General features: G+C 39.9%; 1 protein-coding gene across 2 annotated transcripts in view; it reads right to left on the reverse strand.

Moving 5' to 3' along the window:
- The window catches only part of LOC124152126 (ras-related protein Rab6), a 52,972-nt gene that overhangs the window by 26,115 nt on the left and 1,707 nt on the right, over positions 1 to 25,150 (reverse strand). For both annotated transcript variants that reach the window (XM_046524897.2, XM_046524896.2), the window contains exon 2: positions 18,061 to 18,119. In XM_046524897.2, the coding sequence (XP_046380853.1) occupies positions 18,061 to 18,119 (59 nt within the window). The remainder of the gene's footprint in view (positions 1 to 18,060; positions 18,120 to 25,150) is intronic.

The raw sequence follows: 25,150 nt of genomic DNA on the forward strand, positions 1-25,150 counted from the left end.
TCTTTTAACGTCATACACAACATACTGATACTGAGCTGACCAGTCCTAGTTTTAGCCCCTTAATACTGAGTGACAGGCAGGGTAACAACAAGTACCATCTTTTAACGTCATACACAACATACTGATACTGAGCTGACCAGTCCTTGTTTTAGCCCCTTAATCATGTTAATACTGAGTGACAGGCAGGGTAACAATAAGTACCATTTTTTAACGTCATACACATCATACTGATACTGAGCTGACCAGTCCTTGTTTTAGCCCCTTAATGCTGAGTGACAGGCAGGGTAACAATAAGTATCATCTTTTAACGTCATACACATCATACTGAGCTGGCCAGTCCTTGTTTTAGCCCCTTAATGCTGAGTGACAGGCAGGGTAACAACAAGTACCATCTTTTAACGTCAGACACAACATACTGATATTGAGCTGACCAGTCCTTGTTTTAGCCCCTTAATACTGAGTGACAGGCAGGGTAACAACAAGTACAATCTTTTAACGTCATACACATCATACTGATACTGAGCTGACCAGTCCTTGTTTTAGCCCCTTAATGCCAAGAGCCAGGCAGGGTAACAATAAGTATCATCTTTTAACGTCATTCACATCATACTGATACTGAGCTGACCAGTCCTTGTTTTAGCCCATTAATACTGAGTGACAGGCAGGGTAACAACAAGTACCATCTTTTAACGTCATTCACAACATACTGATACTGAGCTGACCAGTCCTTGTTTTAGCCCATTAATACTGAGTGACAGGCAGGGTAACAACAAGTACCATCTTTTAACGTCATACACATCATACTGAGCTGGCCAGTCCTTGTTTTAGCCCATTAATACTGAGTGACAGGCAGGGTAACAGCAAGTACCATCTTTTAACGTCAGACAAATCATACCGATACTGAGCTGACCAGTCCTTGTTTTAGCCCCTTAATGCCAAGAGCCAGGCAGGGTAACAATAGGTACCATCTTTTAACGTCATTCACATCATACTGATACTGAGCTGACCAGTCCTTGTTTTAGCCCCTTAATACTGAGTGACAGGCAGGGTAACAACAAGTACCATCTTTTAACGTCATACACAACATACTGATACTGAGCTGACCAGTCCTAGTTTTAGCCCCTTAATACTGAGTGACAGGCAGGGTAACAACAAGTACCATCTTTTAACGTCATACACAACATACTGATACTGAGCTGACCAGTCCTTGTTTTAGCCCCTTAATCATGTTAATACTGAGTGACAGGCAGGGTAACAATAAGTACCATTTTTTAACGTCATACACATCATACTGATACTGAGCTGACCAGTCCTTGTTTTAGCCCCTTAATGCTGAGTGACAGGCAGGGTAACAATAAGTATCATCTTTTAACGTCATACACATCATACTGAGCTGGCCAGTCCTTGTTTTAGCCCCTTAATGCTGAGTGACAGGCAGGGTAACAACAAGTACCATCTTTTAACGTCAGACAAATCATACCGATACTGAGCTGACCAGTCCTTGTTTTAGCCCCTTAATGCCAAGAGCCAGGCAGGGTAACAATAGGTACCATCTTTTAACGTCATTCACATCATACTGATACTGAGCTGACCAGTCCTTGTTTTAGCCCCTTAATACTGAGTGACAGGCAGGGTAACAACAAGTACCATCTTTTAACGTCATACACAACATACTGATACTGAGCTGACCAGTCCTAGTTTTAGCCCCTTAATACTGAGTGACAGGCAGGGTAACAACAAGTACCATCTTTTAACGTCATACACAACATACTGATACTGAGCTGACCAGTCCTTGTTTTAGCCCCTTAATCATGTTAATACTGAGTGACAGGCAGGGTAACAATAAGTATCATCTTTTAACATCATACACAACATACTGATACTGAGCTGACCAGTCCTTGTTTTAGCCCCTTAATGCTGAGTGACAGGCAGGGTAACAATAAGTATCATCTTTTAACGTCATACACATCATACTGATACTGAGCTGACCGGTCCTTGTTTTAGCCCCTTAATGCTGAGTGACAGGCAGGGTAACAACAAGTACCATCTTTTAACGTCATACACATCATACTGATACTGAGCTGACCAGTCCTTGTTTTAGCCCCTTAATACTGAGTGACAGGCAGGGTAACAACAAGTACCATCTTTTAACGTCATACACATCATACTGATACTGAGCTGACCGGTCCTTGTTTTAGCCCCTTAATGCTGAGTGACAGGCAGGGTATGACGTGGCCGCGGGTTGAAACTAGGATGTTCTGTTCTCCCAGAAGACAGTCTCCCAAACAATGAGTACCATATTTGACGTAATAAGCGCCCAGGGCGCTCTCAAAATTAGAAATAGGGGGCTCTTAATAGAATATAATTTTGGTGAGAAAAAAAACAGAGTTGAGAGATCGTAAATTTCGTGGTTTATGCTGACAGCCTGAAATGATACAAAAAAGTCACGACAGATATATTTTCCAGAATTTAATTGCCCATAATTAAGGGTGCCTATAACACAAGAGTCGGAATCGGAAGGGGTGCTAATTGGGATTGTTCACTAGCCAATATATGAGCAAATGTCACCATGGGCGCTAATTAGAGCGGGGCGCTTCATACGTCGAATACGGTATTTGTTTCTAATTCAGGTATCCCCTTCTCTTACACATGACATCATAACCTAAGTCCTTGTTTAGTCATTAATTATCTTACATTGACTTATAAGGAAAAACAATATATCCATCACATCATTAATCATATCCAACTGGACAGCACAAATGTTACCGGATGGTTTACTACACCAATGCAAAGTTTTGCTGAAAGTTTCCCTGACATAAACACCAGGGATGGTAACTAGTGAGTGAGTGAGTGAGTTGGGTTTAACGCCACTTTCAACAGTATTCCAGTTATATCGCAGCGTGTCAGTTTAATGTGGGAGGAAAGCCCGAAGTGATGCAGGTCTCAGACGTTTACCACTTCGGTGAAACCCACGAGCACGGGTATGGTGCTGACAAAACCTAGAAACATAATCGTCAATCGGACCAGTTTTGTGTTAATGGTAAGGGTATCCGAAGAGACAGCAGAATTTCCAACATTTTGTGGGTATTCAGGGCTAGAAATTGGCACTAGTCCTGTAGTCCTTGCCAAACTGCCCAATAGTTAAGGTATCATAAGGACTAGTAGAAATTTGCCATTTTTAAGGGTTTTGCTATATATTATCATTATAAGGACTAGCGGTCCAAAAATGTTAGTTTCTGCCGCTGGGTATTGCTATATGTTATCACTAATCAGGCTAGTAATGTAAATAGTTAATTTTCATCCCTACAACAAACATTATGGTGTGATCATAAATTATATAAAATACATGGAACCAGCAATTAGAGACTTGTTACAGTCTACACTATTATTAGCAATACAACTGTGGTTGTCATGGTTTCTGAAACATATAGCAAAGAAATCATTTGAATCCTGACAATGATGTAAGTAAACAAAAGCGACGAGTCTCACACATGTTGAAACCTCACTGAAGCAACAAGATCAATAATTTATTGACTTCAACCTTGAGAAGCAACAAAACAGCTTGATCATGTTCGTGGCAAAACTCTTGAATTATTCAATATTCAAAATCCATCTCGACAAGAAACAATGACTTAATCATTATTCATAAGAATATATGGAATCATACATTTTCAGATCGTGACCTAATAAATACAAGCCAATACAAAATTCTGCCTACAATTGAGCTCCCTATATTAACTTTGGTGGTTATTCTTTATAGTCCCAGCCAAACTGGCCAATAGTTAAGGTATCATAAACACTAGTAGAAATTGGACATTTTAAGGGTTTTGCGGTATGCTATGATGATTTGGTTGGTTGGTTGGTTTGTTGTTCAACGCTGCCTTCAGCAATATTCCAGCTATATAACGGCGGTCTGTAAATAATCGAGTTTGGACCAGACAATCCAGTGATTAATATCATGAGCATCGATCCATGAAAAGGACCAGTGGACTAAATCTGTTAGTTCCTATCACAGTGTAATACAGGTAATATCGATCTGTTGTTGTTTTTTTATAATAAATTCACCGATTTGTATAGATGTTTCTTTCTTCTAATGACTGCGTTAATACAATCAAGTTTGTCATAAATAAGAATTACGTCCACTTGAATCATCTTGCTGAAAATGTTGACATGGTTGAGGCTAGATATGAAACAAAATTAATGTCTTTCAGAATGTTGAACTGATGTTGGAAATCTGGTCATATTTAGACATATAACGTTCTGTAGTTTTAAGAAAAATAAAATGTCATGGTATGTATCTTTTTCATCATTCATGACATAAATGATCATGAATTGTAAGTTGCCATGATAAATTGTAAGTTACCATCATGGCACCTTACAATAGGACATGACACCTTACAATAGGACATGGCAACTTACAATGGGGCATGGCAACTTACAATAGGACATGGCAACTTACAATAGGACATGGCAACTTACAATAGGGCAAAGCAACTTACAATAGGACATGGCAACTTACAATAGGACATGGCAACTTACAATAGGACATGGCAACTTACAATAGGGCAAAGCAACTTACAATAGGACATGGCAACTTACAATAGGACATGGCAACTTACAATAGGGCAAGGCATCTAACAATAGGGCAAGGCATCTAACAATAGGACATGGCAACTTACAATAGGACATGGCAACTTAGAATAGGGCATGGCATCTTACAATAGGGCAAGGCATCTAACAATAGGACATTGCACCTAACAATAGGACATGGCAACTTACAATAGGACATGGCAACTTACAATAGGACATGGCAACTTACAATAGGGCAAGGCATCTAACAATAGGACATTGCACCTAACAATAGGACATGGCAACTTAGAATAGGGCATGGCATCTTACAATAGGGAATGGCATCTTACAATAGGACATGGCAACATACAATAGGCCATGGCAACTTACAATAGGGCAAGGCATCTAACAATAGGTCATGGCAACTTACAATAGGGCAAGGCATCTAACAATAGGACATGGCAACTTACAATAGGACATGGCAACTTACAATAGGGCAAGGCATCTTACAATAGGGCATAGCAACTTACAATAGGACATGGCAACTTACAATAGGGCATAGCAACTTACAATAGGGCATAGCAACTTACAATAGGACATGGCAACTTACAATAGGACATGGCAACTTACAATAGGGCATAGCAACTTACAATAGGGCCTGGCATCTTACAATAGGCCATGGCAACTTACAATAGGCCATGGCAACTTACAATAGAACATAGCAACTTACAATAGGGCATAGCAACTTACAATAGGGAATGGCATCTTATAATAGGGCATTGCACCTAACAATTGGACATGGCAAATTACAATAGGACATGGCAACTTACAATAGGGCATGGCATCTTACAATAGGGCATGGCATCTTACAATCAGTCATGGCACCTAACAATCCATCATTGCAACAACCTACAAGCCATCATGGCACCTTACAAAATGGGTTAGAATATTACATGGAATAATGGAAACTAACAATCTATTGTGGAGTTCGTGACATTATTCTATATGGGGTACCATCACAGAAAGAATGAGCTCAATAAGGGGCAAGTTGGAGCCGTTGATGTCACTTCTGATACGAAGCTATGTCAGTGAATGGTTAAAGAGCATTTACGATAATAATACACTGGATAATCCAGGATGGGGCATGTGTAGCCAGTTTTTCCGGTTCGTAATCATTTCAGGTAAATTTCTACAGCTGTCAGCTGATAAGGCAGTCGTGTCTAAATGCTCTTTACGCATGATGGTATGTATCTTGAGTAGGATAGCTGGACACTGTATCGGTGGTGCTGCTGCTAATAACCCAGGCCCAAGCTTGCCACACAACCCTGTTTGTGCTCTCTAAACAGGCCTAACCTGTTGGTCGTATTGATTTCTGCTACTCTGTGTCTAGACAACCAGAACCATGCCACACAAGCGGAAAACATCAAAGTTTCATGCATCGACCTTGCCATATTGTATGAGCAGGACAACTCTGAGTGCTTCATGGAGAGCGTGACCTGTCCATTCCAGAGTGACCTGTCACCTGACAGAGCTTAGTGAAGACATGCTAATGCTTCAGACAGGGCATCAGGTGGCAGAGGGCCGGATTAATGGCAGGGAAGTAATCTAGGTCTAACAGACAAGGTGACCGTGTCCTGATTATGGTCTCAGTGTTCCAAACCTTTTCAAGACAGCAAGAATCACTGGTTCCCCAAGACCATACAGCTGCGGGTCCTTTTAGTGGCATTTTTAATATACCGTATTCGACGTAATAAGCATCCCGCTCTAATAAGCGCCCACGGCGATATTTGCTAATATATTGGCAAGTGAACAATTCGAATTAGCACCCCTTCAGATTGATCAATGTACACAAGACTTATTTATTCGGGTATAATACGCACTCGTGTGTTATATACACCCTTAATTATGGGCAATTAAATTCTGGAAAAATATATCTGTCGTATATTAACAGTCAGGCTGTCAGCATAAACCACGAAATTTGTCTTTCAACTCTGTTTTTCAACCAAAATAATAATCTAACAAGAACCCCCTATTTCTAATTTTGAGAGCGCCCTGGGCGCTTATTGCGTCGAATACGGTATGCCTTGTTTTAAATCAGTAATATACTATTTAAAAGAACTACAGAAAACTTGTTTTTGCTAAGATTATAGTTAATCTGTTATGCCATGTGGTTGAGCGATTGATTGGATAATCAACAGAAAAATCGATCTGGATGGCGTCAGGGTATATTGATGGGCTCGGGAGACGAATGATATTATAAAAATGACAATGCTAAACATCAAAATAGAGTTTAAACAGTATGTTTGTTGTTATGTTTTTACCATCAAGTCAACATCATTTGATAAAGTTTCCTGGTTCCTTAATTTCAATGTAAACAACAGACATACTTGCGTGCCCCAATAACGGTAAAACGTAGAAGTGCAGTAATGCACATGTCATCTAAGCTGCAGCCAATCGCTGAACAGGCCTAAATATAGGAGGGTGTTTTCCATGAGAGCGTGACTACAAACATTGACAAATCTAACAGTGACATGACATGCTTTAAAAACTTGCCTACCGTTAGTGAGATGACTGAACTGAATTTATTTCCCTTGTCAGGCAGAGAGTGAGCTATTGAAAAAAATCAAAACCCAGGTGGAGATGGGCCGGCTGTTCTTGAGATGACTAAGGCAAAATGTCGAATTTGCAATGCAGGGACCAACATTACTAACTTGAAAAATCATTCAGAAAGATCCACCCTACAAGCCATACAAAATCTGAGACAGATTCATCCGAGGCCTACATGACAGTAATAGCTCACTGCATTACTGATGATTGGAATTTCGTTCTTCGGGAGCTCCTGGGACGACATACTGGAGAAAATCTCAGTGAAGCACTTTCTGAGTGTGTGAAAATATGGGATATTAAAAGAAATCCTGTTATCGTTTCGGCTAATGCTGCCAACTAAAAAAAGAGCCATTACTTTGTTGGATTGGGATGGAGTACCCTGTGTGGCTCACACACTTGATCTTGTTGTAAAAGCTGGACTTGCATTCCCCAAATATCCAAATGTTTGTCTCATCGTCGTCAGCTTATTGGTTTTATAAAAGAGGAACTCTGCGGCAATGGATGTCTTGAAAATGGAGAAGAAAATGCTGGATTTCTCAGGTCTCAGCATTTACCGATTTGTCCACTAACTCTTTCAACACCGTAGGCCGGTAAACCGGCCAAGAAGCATCGAATCTGTGAAGATCCGGGGTAGAATAGGTCATCAGCAACTCGTGCTTGCTGCAAAAGGCGACTATGCTTGTTGTAAGAGGCGACTAATGGTATCGGGTGGTCAGACTCGCTGACTTGGTTGATGCATGACATCGATCCCAATTGCGTGGATCAATGCTCATGATGTCAATCACTGGATTGTCCGGTCCAGACTCGATTATTTACAGACAAACGTCATATAGCTGGAATATTGCTGAGTGCGGCGTTAAACAACAAACCAACCAACTACAACAATCATAGCCACCTTTCACATGCATGGGTTGCTGAATACCTATTCTACCCCGGATCTTCATGGGTCAAACATCATATTATCTTCTACTGCTGGTTTCTTCAGCACTATCAGCAATATTACAGCAATATTACAGCAATATCCTTGTGTAGTGTTGACATAGGAAGCCTATACTTTTGAGTGAGTGAGTATGGTTTTAGCCGCTTTTAGCAATACTCCAGCAATATCACGGCGGGGGACACCAGAAATGGGCTTCACACAATGTACCCATGTCGGGAATCGAACCCAGGTCTTTGGGTGATGATTGACCGCTCAAACCACTAGGCTACCCGACCGCCCCGTATACTTTCGAACTCAAGTGGTTGATACAGTGAGAAACTATCCATATTGCTGGCATATGATAATAATCATGTAAAACATGGAGGAGGTTCTTGGTAGGGACTCATCCCAGTACAACTCACCAACCTCATCAATCACAGGTCCTGCAAATCGGTCTTGATCAGACAATCAAATTCCCTACAAGTCTCCCATCCATGTCACCAGACAGACACAGGATGTCGATACAAAGGTGATGAACTCTCACACCTCTCCAGATCTACAACCAACATCGGCTGAACCTATTTCCGAGTCAAACACACTCTACAACATTAGGGATACTTAATGTTGCGGAGATGCATCAGATCCTAATCAATGGCATTATACCAGCTCCTTTTCTGCTGACATGGCAGCTTTACGACTACTCCAACAAACAGTCCACACTGACAGTGAAAACTAGGTTGTTGGTTGGTTGGTTGGTTGGTTTGTTGTTTCACGCCGCACTCAGCAATATTCCAGCTATATGAAGGCGGTCTGTAAATAATCGAGTCTGGACCAGACAATCCAGTGATTGATATCATGAGCATCGATCCACGCAATTGGGATCGATGACATGCATCAACCAAGTCAGCGAGTCTGACCACCCGATACCATTAGTCGCCTCTTACAACAAGCATAGTCGCCTTTTGCAGCAAGCATGGGTTGCTGAAGACCTATTCCACCCCGGATCTTCACGGGTCATGAAAACTAGGACTGCATTGAATGCTCTTGTGGAAATAAAAGCTGTTCACAGGGTCACTGGAGTTACTTTTGATGACTGATTGAGTGGAGTATTTTTTCCCAATTTGCCTTTTCGGGGAACTCAGTATAACAAATTCCTGACAAATCCTAAGGGTGAAACGATACATCAGTGGACCGGAGCATTGTGAGTTTTCTTGCGACGATACGATACATGGTACGTTTTTTCTCTTTCGATACAAGACGATACACTTTCTGAAATGGAATGCTTACTACTTGTTTAATGATCTCAGAGTTTTGTCAGTCTAATATCGCAAAATGTGTTGTAATTAGCCTTTCAAGTTTACTACTTATAATACCCGCAATGAACATGTGTCTACAACTAGCTTTTCATTTTGAACCTGCTCTGAAATATTAATAGTAAGAAGTTTCCACACGATTTCACGTAACATGTGTATCACGATACGTATCGTGACCTATGTATCATGATACATATCATATCTTGACCCATGTATCATGATACATATCGTATCGTGACCCATGTATCATCATGACCATGATACATATCGTATCGTGACCCATGTATCATGATACATATCGTAGCGTGACCCATGTATCATGATATGTATCGTGACCCATGTATCATGATACATATTGTATCGTGACCTATGTATCATGATACATATCGTATCATGACCTTGCTGTATCACTTTACCCCTAACAAATCCCTGACCAATGCCATTTTCTAACACAGCAAAAAAAACAGAGTAAGTGACACAGGTTTTCAACCCTATGAATGCCATTAAAAATATGGGTGGGAACAAAACATAATTCATATTGTACCAAGTTGGGAATCAACCATAAGACTTTGTCTATGACACTGACAACCACACCAACCACAGGGCTGCCCAACTTTCCCTGAGGCATAACAGAAGGAAGGAATTCGGTCAAGCTGAAATTAAATGATTCATTCACGAATCTCTTCAATAAGGAAACTCCACACTTTATTGGGTCAAGACGCACTGTTAGCAGGAACACGCAATAGCTCACGGAATGAATATTTCATAGGAAGCACAAGCAACCATAACCGTGATCCAATAAGACAATCGCTATTGACATAACAAATACTGAATAAATGCAATTCAAATACAGAGTGGAGCTTGCCCTGATGGCGCCAATGGTGAGACATCATCTTCAGGTTGCTATGACTCACAAGGAAACGGTCAGACTTGGGCTTGAAAACATTATTAGGACATGTAGAATAGGGTTTCGTTTCACAAGAATAGCAATCAGGGTTACAGTGACGTATTAAAATTAAGAACAAATATCAAGTGTTTAACAGCAAATATTCATGAGGGTTCTGTAGAGAAATAAAATGGTGGAGTAGTGTACGTTTTGTAATTACTTTAATTACCGTCCAGGATCTAGATATATTTCAGGTCAAGAATTTATTGTCATTATTGTTGTGAAATGTATGGTCCTCACAATTTATCACTGTCATCTCACGTGTTAATTAACTCAATAACTCGTCGTATATATGTGCGTCCACTGTCTAGACTAATCTATCATGATCCAGTGTTAGAAATTGGCACTAGTCATATAGTCCTTGCCAAACTGCCCAATAGTTAAGGTATCATAAGGACCAGTAGATCTATTGCTGCTCTTTCACTAATGCATTGCCTGGAAAGGATCAGTGATCATGTGGACAATAGTCATGATTGATGGATGACAGACAACCATAAGAACAGAAATATCATTATTTTTCTACTTTTATATTTGTTCCATTATTCAGAAGCTGACCCGGCTTTATTTACCAAACAGTGGCAAACAGCACACGGACGCTGAGTGAAATTATACTGTAACAGAACAGTATCATCATGATTATGTAAATACTGCCTAGACTGATCACAGTGTAACTTATGACTGTCTTCCATCTTAAACAAAAGTAACTGTACTAGTCACAGTGGTATCTTAATTAATCATCTTTTCATTTATAAAAAAAATATTTTGTTGTTCAATGCTGAACTCCTTATTCCAGCCATATGACGGCTGTCTGTAAATAACTGAGCCTGGACAAGATAATCCAGTGATTGACATCATGAGTATCAATCTTTGCAATTGGTTTGTTTGTTGTTTAACGCCGCACTCAGCAATATTCCAGCTATATGACAGCAGTCTGCAAACTATCGAGTCTGGACCAGACAATCCAGTGACTGATATCATGAGCAACGATTTCCGCAATTGGAATACGATGACATGCATCAACCAAGTCAGGGAGCATGACCACCCCATCCCGTTAGTCCCCTCTTATGACAAGCATAGTCACCTTTGACAGCAAGCCTGGTTTGCCGAAGACCTGTATTACCCCAGATCTTCACGGGTCTGATTTGCAGTGTACATCAAAGTTTCACATCAGAGACCATATATCAAGATACAATATCGCCTTACTAATCTAAACAAACAAGACCAATTCCAGACCTAATCTATATTTCAGCATGTCCCTGAGCCAAACAGTTCATTAATCTGCACAAGACCCAGCAAGTCTTGTCCCGTTCCTATCTTCTCTCACAGCTAACAAGAGAAATGACCGCTTTGATCAGACAAATTATAACATCAATACTCAGTGGCCAACAAGAGCTGTAATCAGCTAAGTATCCATGGTAATGATGCCATTAAGAACACAAAGAGCCCTAATAATGGATAAGTAATGTTCTTACAAGGAATTCAAATCAACCTAAGACGACTTTATATAAGAGGGCTTATAAACTACCTGTGCTAGCCGTGTTTCTCAACTCTTAGCAAAGCTAGGCCATGTTTTTTAGACGGGGTTGATTTCAACGAAAACTAAAAATATAACGAGCGCAACACATCTCATCAAGCAACATCAAGACAACACTGACCAGATGATTTCAAAGGAATCAAAAATCACAATTGCAGAAGACATGATTTAAAGAAACGACTTTGTACAAAACTCACAAAAATGTCAAGACAAAAAGCAGCCCTTGCAATAAAGTATTTTCAAGATTTGGCCAAAAAAACAACTCCATTGAGATTCCCATTCAGACCTGTTTTCACTGACTGGGAAAAGCTCCGTATAAATGCGGTTAAGTGATCAAGCCAAGTCCACACTGCTTCTGTTGAAGCAATTTGGAAAAATAAGCATGCACATGCAAAGAAGTCACATTTATAACATTGCTAGCTTTCACTAATCCATGCGAAAATAAACAAATACTGAGTGCTAACAACACTGCCACTGCAGCATAGCATAAGGACTACAAAACAGCTCATGAGTAATGGACACTAACCGCCTGCAAGTCCAACAATTGTAGCATGGTTGAAAATGAAGGCAAAAATATTAGAATTATGGGTGAAAATATAAAAAGCACAAGAAACATTGCATTTTGAAAAAAAATTCAAAAGCTTTAAGATGTGTAGCGCACTCGGTAGATCTTTTGCTTCACCAGATGTGTCCTGAAGTGACTGAGTCACTTGGTCACACGATCTTGACTGTACTGATCTGCATCGTTAGGTCTGGACAAATGACATTGTCTTTGAGGAAGTTAATAGGACTCTTTCCATAGGTAAAACTAATTGTCTGTCATTGAGGATGTGTTTGGGGAAACCAAAATCATACGTACCAATTATCAGCGGGAGAAACTAAGAGTTTTAGTTCACTAGTCCTTATAATGATAACATTTAGCAAAACCCTTAAAAATTGAAAATTTCTACTAGTCCTTATGATACCTAACTATTGGTCAGTTTGGCAAGGACTACAGGACTAGTGCCAATTTCTAACACTGATTATGAATTTCAATTATTTCCTCAGTTTAACATAAAAAAGGTTCCCATAATTTCAGTCTGCGACTAAAACCACTGGTCCGAAGCCAAAGTCCAGCAAAATTCTGTTTGGTCTTGTAAGCAGAGTACATATAAAACGAATCTTGTACTACACTGAAGATAATGTTGTGTTCGGGCTAGCAGACAAAAGTTTTGTGCAATTTCTGTCATTTTTATGTTGTAATAAGAACATACGGATGGTGGTGCATATTGTCTGATAGATGGGCTGACCTCTTCCACACATAAGTCCTTGTGAACGTTACCAGTATTTGTGGAATTTTGGCCATGCTATAACATCACCTAAGGTGAGTGAGTGAGTGAATCTGATTTTACACAGCTTTTATTACAGCAATATCGAGACAAGGAGACACCAGAAATGGGACTTACACAGAACCCAAATGGAGCATCAAACCTGAGTCTTGGGAGTAACAAGCGAACGAGAGGGCCTTTCAACATTATACAATGTGTTCACCCCAATTTTATTATGGGGTGCACAAATGTTCATCACAAAATCTATCTTGTCAGGCTCTTTCGTCACTCTATTCATAGATCAAGGACAGAACAACAGTACAAGATATTCCTGATAGTCTTATAGATGTGATAAATACCTGACACTATATTTTCACCTGAAATACAAGAATGACCCAGGCCTTCTGTGGTCAGTGATTGCTGGGTGAAACCCAGCCTATGGCATTCTACTGAGTGAGTGAGTGAGTGAGTGAGTGAGTGAGTGAGTTGGGTTTAACGCCGCTTTTAACAATATTCCAGTTATATCGCGGCGTGTCAGCTTAATGTGGGAGGAAAGCCCGAAGTGATGCAGGTCTCAGACGTTTACCACTTCGGTGAAACCCACGAGCACGGGTATGGTGCTGACAAACCTAGAAACATAATCGGGGCGAACCGGGATTCGAACCCACAATCATAGGTATCTGGCGTGCCCAAGAGACGCAACTCTGCACAGCGAATCGCCTTAGACGACTGGGCCACCCGTGCCTCCTGGCATTCTACTGTATATATTTCTGTGACGAGCATGAGGTTGATGTCCACCCTATGTCTAATCAGATCAGCTGTCACACGCACAAATGTCATTAGCCGTGCTGTAATATAAGAATGAGTGATGTGGTAGATGTCCTATTATACCTGTGCAGTTATTCAACACCAGACAGAGAAAGGTAAAACCAGATCAGTTATAATGAGAAGTTCAACTGTCATTCTTCTGGAACACACATGAGATTACTGCCAGTTGCATAAATTTGTATAATTGATTGGAATACACCACAAACGGTCACAAGGAAACAGAAATTGGTTTAAGTATGTTAAGGGCTAGGGGTGGCTAAAAAGATCAATAATCAGAATTATCGCTGATGGGAAGAAATATTAACGATTATTGATATGAAACAGTTGTCATCGATAATAACTCACATAAACTATTGTGATGAAATAAAGTTTAGATTTACCGAAACTGACTAGTCATTATCAATAACAGAAAGCAACTGTTTTTGTTATATCTCAAATGTCCACAATATTTTGTTGTTGTTGTTGTTGTTGTCTTTAACGCCACACTCAGCAATATTCCAGCTATATAACGGCGGTCTGTAAATTATTGAGTCTGGACCAGACAATCCAGTGATTAATATCACGAGCATTGATCCACGCAATTGGGATCGATGACATGTATCAACCAAGTCAGCAAGCCTGACCATCCGATCCCGTTCGTCGCCTTTTACGACAAGCATAGTCGCCTTTTACGGCAAGCATGGGTTGCTGAAGTCCTATTCTACCCCGGATCATAAGCCCTGAGACTCCTCATGCGTATGTCACTCCTACACGGTCGTGATTTCATGTACTTTTGACTGGATAATATCCTGTATCATTACCCAAAATAGAAACCATATCTTTTGGACACGTTGGATGACAATCAGTCAATGTCCTTGAAAGTGAACTCATCTGAAACCCTGTAACGCTAATGCTAAAATATCAAAAGATGAAACTTTAGGGGTCCCAGATTCAAATAGTATAGCAGTTAATTTCATCCCCCACCCCCTTCCCAACTTCCAAACCCTATTCCTCCTCGAAGGTGCATCCATCTTGTGATACGGAATCAGGATCAGGGCAAACAGGTTGAAATCCAATGGCAGAGATTTTCCAACAGAATGTCTGAGGGCAGAGTGGCTCAGGCAAGTTTTAATGCTTCGATCTGATCCCTTACAATGAATTATTCAGATGGGCCTTTGTTGATTACCTGACTTCCATCCCAGCAAAGTATCCCAGTGTATGTTAAAGATATACTAAAACTTTTAATTCCATCATTTTTTACATAAGCTATTCCTCACTGACACTTTCAAAAGAATTCATCAATAGCTACGCCAGATCTAATAAAACAAATCTATAAAACCTTACCCAGACTGAAGTGCACAGGATGCTCGAAGCCAAACACATTTTTCAAGCTGACAAAAAAATATCGACCAACTTGCTCTTTTTGCACGAAAATGAAACTTCCCGAAATCATTATGTTCAAAAAACACTTTATCTAATGCAAGCCCAAAATAGTCTTTCCAGAGGCCTTTGACACGTGTCTATTTCAAATAGCGTAAGGCGTGACACAAGTGTTACTGTTACAGACGTAGTTTGTAGACCAATTGCTCAATAACACTAGCAGTGCAGTTTCAAAATGGCACCTTGGGTCAATGCCGATACGCCCAACCAGTGCGCAGGGCTACGATCCAACACAGGAAAATCAATCAATGGAAAGATGAGCGGTGATGAAGACAAGTCATTTTCAAGCAATGCCTGAGGTTTTTGAAGAAGGGTTTCGGATCAATTGGTTAGTCTCTAACAGGCTGCTATATTTACTATACAAATATTGCCACTTTCTTTCAGGGAATGGGGTGTTATCAGCAATAGAAACTAACAGTTTTAGCCCACTAGTCCTTATAATGATAACATATAGCAAAACACCTGAAAAAGGCAAATTTCTACTAGTCCTTAGGAGACCTTAACTATTGGGCAGTTTGGCATGGACTAGTGCCAATTTCTAACGCTGGTGTTATGCCATTTGTCCACTGTGAACCATATTTCATCAGCTATGGACAGTATTTAAGTTAACACGGCATGCCAGTCTGCAGAAACCAGAAGTGATTAAAGTCATTGATATTTCCCCCTTCATATTTAACCCTTGAGCTGACAGACCAAGAATCATAACTGAACTGAACCTGTGCTCAGCAGATCCTGTTACATCTAAGGGATACAACTCTGCACATTCATTTGGAATCTTGCTGTAGGCAAACGGACGATTCACACCACCCAGGTTTTGAAGGAAAGGATCTTACTGTTTGTTGTCCTTGTACTAAGTGATAAGCACAATAATTTATTTACATATGCCAAATCCATGATTGAAGCTATAACTTATCGAAAAATAGGATTGAGTGATTGAGTTTGGTTTAACGCCACTTTAAACAGTACTCAGGTTATATAATAGGACAACCTTGAAACACAATCAGGGTGAACCCGGAACACAATCGTGGTTTTCTGACGTGCCCAAAGGACGCAACTACGCACAGTGAATAGTGGTGTGTTACACGACTTGGGCACCTGTGCCCCTGCAATGACAAGAACAACTGGACTTTCCACGTTCATCAATATTCCAGCAATATCGTGGCTTCATACATTTTACCAATGTGGGCAATTGAACGCAGGGCTTCGGCGTGATGTACCCATGTAAGAAAGTGGAGTCTTTGTGCAGGCATGATTCGCACTTTGAAACTCAGTGCCCCAAAAGCTTTCACATACATGTACTTTCCGAGAATGTTTAACCACAAACTGCACGGGTAACAAGTAAACATACACAGACACTTGATATCTTTACACAGATTGTAAATTCTACCATAGATTTGGAAATAACTTGATTCTGACCGGTCAATCTGAGGTATCAAATCACAATATTTGTGTATTTGTTTATTGTTTAACGCCACACTCAGCAATATTCCAGCTATATGACAGCAGTCTGTAAATAATCGAGTCTGGACCAGACAATCCAGTGATTGACATCATGAGCATCAATCCAATTGGAATATGATGACCACCTACGATAATTATAGTTCTTTAAAAAGCTAGTAAGGCAGGGAGCGGATAAGTTGGATTCAAAGCTTTCGAATACAGTATTTCAGCTACATGACAATGTGTCAGCTTGATGTAGGAGTGAGTGAGTATGGTTTTACGCCACTTTTAGCAATATTCCAGCAATATCACGGCGGGGGACACCAGAAATGGGCTGCACACATTGTACCCATGTCGGGAATCGAACCCGGGTCTTCGGCGTGACAAGCGAACGCTTTAACCACTGGGCTACCGATCCCCCACTTGATGTAGGAGGAAAGCCTGAAGGGATGCAAGTCACAGATGCTGCCCACTTCAGGAACCCCATGACCATGACGCTGACCAAAGGTTGAAATCGAAGATTAACAAAATCACCGCTCAGTAAGAGAAATAACTCTGCAGTGCCTTCGGCCAACAGAACACAATTGCCCTGCTACGCTTTGACAGTACAAGGGTCCTGAGATATGAGCATGGTTTTAGCAATATTCCAGCATTATCACGACAGAGGACACCAGAATGGGCTTCACACATTGTACCCATGTCGGGAAGCGAACCCGGGTCTTTGGCGTGATGAGCGTACGCTTTAACCACTAGGTCATCCCCACTGCCCCTCCTGAGATATAAGTGAGTGAGTATGGTTTTAGCAATATTCCAGCAATATCACGACAGGGGACACCAGAATGGGCTTCACACATTGTACCCAAGGAGGGAATCGAACCTGGGTCTTTGGTGTGACGAGCGTACGCTTTAACCACAAGGCCACCCCACCGCCCCTCCTGAGATATAAGACTTGGGTTGTGGTTTGTTGTATGCATTTCAAGACAAACAATAACTTCCACTTATGACTTCACAAGAGACGACATAAATACTCAACTGTTATTGCAACAAATGACATTATTATTCTACCAGATGTGTCTTAGCTGTGACTTAAGGATTCAAACATCACAATTCAATGTGTCACATATTTACATTTATTCAGTGGGTGATATTTCCTCATATTCATCGATCACAACTCTTACCTGATATGTGTTGTCAAAACTGTCATACATGAACCTTGTGATAAGTGACGTCTTTCCCACTGAAAAATAAAGGAAATGTTAAAAATATCAATAACAACATGTTTTAGCTAGAAAACACCTCATCTCATACTTAACGTATACACCATGCCTTATGGTGTCATCCAATTCTAAGGGTGAAACAAAACATTGGTGGACCGCGAGTTTACAATTACACGTGACAATACAATACATGATACCGTATTCGGCGTAATAAGCGCCCCGCTCTAATAAGCACCATAGGCTATATTTGCTAATATATTGGCAAGTGAACAATCCCAATTAGCACCCCTTCCGATTGATCAATGTACACAAGACTTGTATTTATTCGCGTATAATACGCACCGTGGAATTAAATTCTGGAAAAATATATCTGTCGTACATAAACATTTCAGGCTGTCAGCATAAACCACAAAATTTATCTTTTAACTCTGTTTTTTTCACCAAAATAAATTCGAATCAGAGCCCCCTATTTCTAATTTTGAGAGCGCCCAATGCACTTATTACGTCGAATACAGTATGCTTTTTTCTGTATCAATACAAGACAATACACTTACTAATACCCACTACTTTTTTAATGACCCCGGTGTTTTTTGTCAGTCTAATATCACAAATGTGTTGTAATTAGCGTTTCAAAGTCACCACTAAAAAATAGCCCAACGAACATGTCTTCAGCTAGCTTTTCCCTTTGAATCTGCTCTGAAATATTTATAGTTGGAAGTTTCCACATGATTGCATGTAAATACAGTGTTCCCTCGTTATTGCGCCCTTCAATACAGCGCTAACTCGGTTATAGCGCGTGGTAAAGAATGGCTCCCAAAATTTACTAACATTTTCAATAAACTCAAGTTTTCCAAAGACACGATGTTTTCCCCCATCTCAGAAAACATTAACCGAAGTACGCAATTGAATCCTATTATTATAATATCTGGTAATAAAAAAAAAAGTTCATTGTTTATCTGGACTAATGTTGCAATATATATATTTTAATTATATTTAAAATTTCATTCAATTATTAGATACTATAATAATGTTTACAATAATTTCGGCGAAATCGTATGCGAAGTGATCGGTAGATCGCACTACTCACCGTTATTAACAGCAACCACGGTCAGATTACCGCTACTGACTAAAGTTCGTTTCAAGAGAATGGATACACATGTCATAAATGCCGTACCATGACTCGCTAAAAGTCATATTTGAGGCAATTTGACTATTAAATGTCAACATAACGTTTTCCCTATCGAAATACATATAGCGCGGGAAGTCCCTACGGTGACTGGTCAAAATCGTTTCATACGTCCAAAAATATCCTGCATACAATCTATACCAAAGTGCTACGCTTGTCGTTCTTATAATTTTAAGTATATATGGTGGAAGCTGCAACTAAAATAACACGATATTGGAATATATTATTCCTGATAAAATCATAATATCGGATACAATTTCTTCCGACCATTGCATCAAATTTCTTTAAAGTGGTATAACTGGGTACGTTTTAACTGAATCACCGGTAGATTGGGAGGAGTCGCGTGCACAGCTGATTGCTATTTCCGGCTTAGTTTACGAGAAAATACACACGGTAATCTTAATCTCGGCATATAAAAGAATACCTTAGAGAGCAGGAAATACATTTTAAATGGTAAATCATCATGTCTAGTGATGTTTTATATCAAATTTAATTCTTATATTGACCAAGTTTGTTATAGAAATACCTGCTGATTCACCACGATGTGTTTTTTTTTTTAAAGCACATATTAATACTCGATAAATCTTTTTCTACACTATGAATGAATCATAAATAACTTCTATTCTAATCTTTTTTGAAACCCTGAAACGTGCAAGGTAGATCGTGTTAGGTAGGCAGAGCATGTATACTGTTTTGTTGGTCATCTACCACCTACGACTCGACCTTCGTTAAACCACTGATCATCTATAACGCTCACCAATTATTTGGACCCCGAAGGTAGTGTTGTAGCGAGGGATCACTGTATGTGTATCGCGATATGTATCATATCACGACCTATGTGAGGTGAAATGAGGTCAAATTGGGTTTAACGTCACGTCCAAGATTATTGCAGTTATATAGCGACGTGCATGTACGTGTGTGTGTTTGTGTGGCTGCTTGTACTAGTCTGGACTGATGCCGATTTATAGTGCTAGCTCACTGAGATACCATGCCGCAGTTTAAAATGAATACCCCACTCAGACACAGTATACTAACTCTGAGCCAACCAGTCCTTGTTTTAGCCCCTTAATGCTGAGCGCCAGACAGGGTAACAACAACTCCCATCTATTAACGCCTTTTGGTATGACGCGGTCGGGGGTCGAACCCCGGACCTTTCGCTCTCTGGGCGGATGCTCTACCACAAGACCACGGAGGCAGTCTCACGACCTATGTATCATGATATGTATCCTATAATGAACTTATTGTATCGTTTCACCCCCATCCAATGCACTGGTCAAAACAATGGGATAAGCCAACCACTATTGTAGCACCAGTTCTCTACTAGAATCAGTCATGGTGTGACCCAATAGCTGCGTATCCAAGACTTACCAGTAGCTAGAATGTAAAAACTATTCACGGGCAGCTCAGGGTTAGAAACTAACAGTTTTGGTCCACTAGTCCTTATAATGATAACATATAGCAAAACCCTTAAAATGGGCCAATTTCTACTCGTCCTTAGGAAACCTTTACCATTGGGCAGTTTGGTAAGGACTACAGGACTAGTGCCAATTTCTAACGCTGCCAGCTTCTTATATCAAGTTATATATCATGTTATATATCCTGTTATATATCATGTGTGACCAGACATCTATATCGTGTGGAGGATGGCAATGATGTAAAAAACATGTGAAGGAAGTCTGAACTATGGGTTGTATTTCATTCAGGTTCATAACAAATTACAGATGAAAGAACACATTGTGGTACTAGTGCAATACATGAATCAATATTGTGAACGAATCCAATAGGAAAGTCAGCCTATACCCAACACTACTACATTGTATTCCATTATTCTGAGTGATCCTTGTTTCCATTTCACACTACAGTAAGCAAAATTACATTGGTACCATAGCATGGCACAATCTCATTAAAAACAGATCTTAGTTCTCGCTACCGCTAAACAAAGATCTGAGGACATCCTATTACGGGTCACATCAGACTGACCTTGTGCGAGCTTTGACAGACCAATGGAATGACTGACAAGATGTGGACATTAGCCAATTAAAAGGCAGCTTTCTCGTGCTTTACGGCACTAATTTTCAAATTGGCAACTACACTTTGAAACAATTTGACAAATTTGCGATGAAAAATTTGAAACATGAACAAAAGACCATTCTGGAACGGCTAATAGATGGTCTAGTTTGTACGGATTCAGTTGTTAAGCCCGTAACTATTGTTCGGAATACCCCGTATTTAAAAATGGCATTCGGAGTGTCACTTTCATGATCTGGTAAGAGCTGTTCTGATTGGTCGTTTGAAGGGTCGTTCTGACATGACCCCTAATGGCATGTCCTCACATCTTTGTTTAGAGTCAGTGAGTGAGTATGGTTTTACGCCGCTTTTAGCAATATTCCAGCAATATCATGGCTGGGGACACCAGAAAATGGGCTTCACACATTGTACCCATGTCGGGAATCGAACCCGGGTCTTCTGCACGACGAGCGAACCCTTTAACCAGTACGCTACCCGACCGCCCCTCTTTGTTTACAACTAAGATCTGATTTTAATGAGACTGCAGCATGTCATTAACTCAAATATGTGCAAGAAAAACGAGTGGTCGATATAATGCATAATGTCCCACACCTCCAGGTCATGCTGACATGGTATCAATTATATGACTGAGTCTATTAGTCTCTTCTTACAATGCCTACGATTGACCCACTGAGGTTCACATATTTCACTGAATTCTTAACTCCAATTTCCTCCTTAAGTGGCTCGTTTCCACAATATATGACATGTCACATCTACATCAGGGAAGGAAATCCATGATAAAGAGTCACTGCGTGCTAATTGGCTGCCTGTCTGGTGCCCCTCATCGGACGGGCTACTGTTGCATCCTGTAAATGTCATCAATAATGGCCCCCACCAAGCAGCCCCTGGGACAGCCCTGTAAGGCAGTTGACGTCCCTGATGGCCAACCAGACTCCGTCTCAACTTCGCTATTCAAATTTGGGCTTTCGCATTTCTCCATCATGCCCATGGTCATTGAATCAGAAATGGCTTCAGAAATTCCACACATTATTTATAGCTTGTCATTAAGCCCAACAGTGAGAGTATTACATGCACAATTCTCCCCTGATGGGCTGTCAGTGCTGTGGCAAAGATTTAGCTGAGTATTAGAGATGTTATCAGAATATGGGATATCGATGAATCGATAGATGTTTAATATTAATACAAATTTGTGCATATTGATTCTCTATAAATAATTCACAGCCAGAAAGAATTTAACATACATTTATTAAAGATTTATTACCATATTCAATGTAATAAGCGCCCAGGCAATCTTAAAATTAGAAATGTACTGTGCCTGAGTGGGGTATTCATGTTAAACTGCAGCATGGTACCTCAGTGAGCTAGCACTATAAATCGGAATCAGTCTTGACTAGTACAGGCACGCACGCACGCACGCACTTCGTTATATAAGTGCAAAAATCTTGGAGGTGATGATAAACCCCATTTCACCTCTCATCATGCTCATACAGTAGACAAGTATATTACAGTGCATTACAACAAGTTTCACATGTGACCATTGGTAGCCTCATTGAGACAGGGACTTCAGGACTGTTTATAAACAACAGATGACAAAAACAGCCATAAGATGCTAATAATATACCATATGGTAACAGTAAAATGTACAAGAAAAGAGATCTAAGAGCCAAGTTCAAATTAGTAGACTCAAAAGTTTTAGGCTCAGGCTGCTATGAGGCTCACAAGATTCATGTCAGTGAGTGAGTATGGTTTTACGCCGCTTTTAGCAATATTCCAGCAATATCACAGCAGGGACACCAGAAATGGGCTTCACACAATGTACCCATGTGGGGATTCGAACCCGGGTCTTCGGCGTGACGTGCGAACGCTTTAACCACTAGGCTACCCGCCCCCGTCAGTGTGAGCTGAACTATCGTATTCCCGAGTCAGTGTATCATACGGGGTATATATATACACAAAAAGATCCTTTGTTATAAAATCCAAAGCACAATACAGTAAACTATGTTTAAAACGAACACGCTTAGATAGCAGTATCAACATATACTAACATGACACATTCCAACAAGTTATTAGAAGACAAATATATTTACTGTTGTTGATTAGGAAAAAGTGACTTGTAAAGATAAAAAAATAAACACAGTGAAGAACTAGACATGAAGATTTTTTGTCTGTTTGTTGTTTAACGCTGCTCTCAGCAATATTCCAGCTATATCACGGCAGTCTGTAAATACTCGAGTCTGGACCAGACAATCCAGTGATTGACAACATGAGCATTGATCAACGCAATTGGGATCGATGACATGCATCAACCAAGTCAGCGAGCCTGACCACCCGATCCCGTTAGTCAGGCACATGAAAAAGAAGGTTGAACATCATTTCCCCATCTTAATGAAAATCAAACAGTCCTCCAACCACAGATACCCATCTGGTCCGAATAATTGGCCACAAATCTCATTTTAAATTGGCATTGTTCTACTGGTCAACAGTCGTCAAAACCTGATTTGGCTGTGACAGGAGCCAGTTGTTGAACATTCTGAAATCAAAGTGTTCCAAGATATTGCTACAAGTCCATGTGCCTCACCATGCTCACACAGTAGGACGATTCACTGCCATAGGCAATATTGACCCAAGCATGGGTCATGGAGAATATTGATAAAACATTCTGAACTGATACACAATAAATATGTCCCACAAATAGTTCCTTGATACTTTGTACAATGAAAGCACATTTAGTGTTGAGAAATCTTTTACAACTTCATCAACATGCATCCAGAGCACTTTCAAAATCGATCAAACATAATTGTTTACAAAAACAGTAGTTCAGAACCTGATAACAATATACATACCGTATTCGACGTAATAAGCGCCCCGCTCTAATAAGCGCCAACGGCGTTATTTGCTAAAATATTGGCTAGTGAACAATCCCAATGAGCACCCCTTCCGATTGATCAATGAACACAAGACTTATTTATTCGTGTGTTATACGCATTCGTTTGTTATATGCACCCTTAATTATGGGCAATTAAATTCTCGAAAATATATCTATTGTGTATAATACACACAGATTCTTCTTTTATATCATTCCAGGCTAACCACAAAATTTACAATCTTTCAACCTCGTTTTTAATCTCACCAAAATTATATTCTAATAAGAGCCCCCTATTTCTAATTTTGAGATCGCCCTGAGCGCACTGAGCGCTTATTACGTCGAATACGGTATATTATTCCTGAACTGTCTCATTGCCTGCGAATTAGTGATAAGTGTATTTGTGTCAGAATTAAGAAATGCTTGAACCATGTGAACATTTGAAATATACATTTATTTACATAAAAACAATTTACATCTAAAAACTTGATTATGGACAATAAAGGTGCCCATGGGCTTTTAGGGACACAGATTGATCTTTGATAATATCATGACTGCACCATGATTAGTTATACGTTCTACTATAAAAAATATAAATTCACAAATCTTTTGCTATTCTACCACTCTAACTGAGAAAATTTAAATAACCATTAGCAGGGTTAGAAACTAACAGTTTTCGTCCACTAGTCCTTATAATGATAACATATAGCAAAACCCCTAAAACGGGCAAATCACTACTAGTCCTTATGATACCTTTAACATTGGGCAGTTTGGCAAGGACTTTAGGACTAGTGCCAATTTCTAACGCTGCATTAGTTCATTCTGGCTCATTGTGTGTAAAAAGTATGATATTTTCAGTTAAAATCCTAATTTATTTCAATTGTATGAGACCACAACAATCCTTTCATAAGTATGAAGTTTGTTTATGTTGCATTACAGCTTTGAACATGTTGAAAAAACTCTAGGATGAAAGG

Source organism: Haliotis rufescens, unplaced genomic scaffold (genome assembly GCF_023055435.1).
Source record: "Haliotis rufescens isolate VD_foot unplaced genomic scaffold, xgHalRufe1.0.p SCAF_52, whole genome shotgun sequence".
Taxonomy (NCBI): Eukaryota; Metazoa; Mollusca; class Gastropoda; order Lepetellida; family Haliotidae; genus Haliotis; species Haliotis rufescens.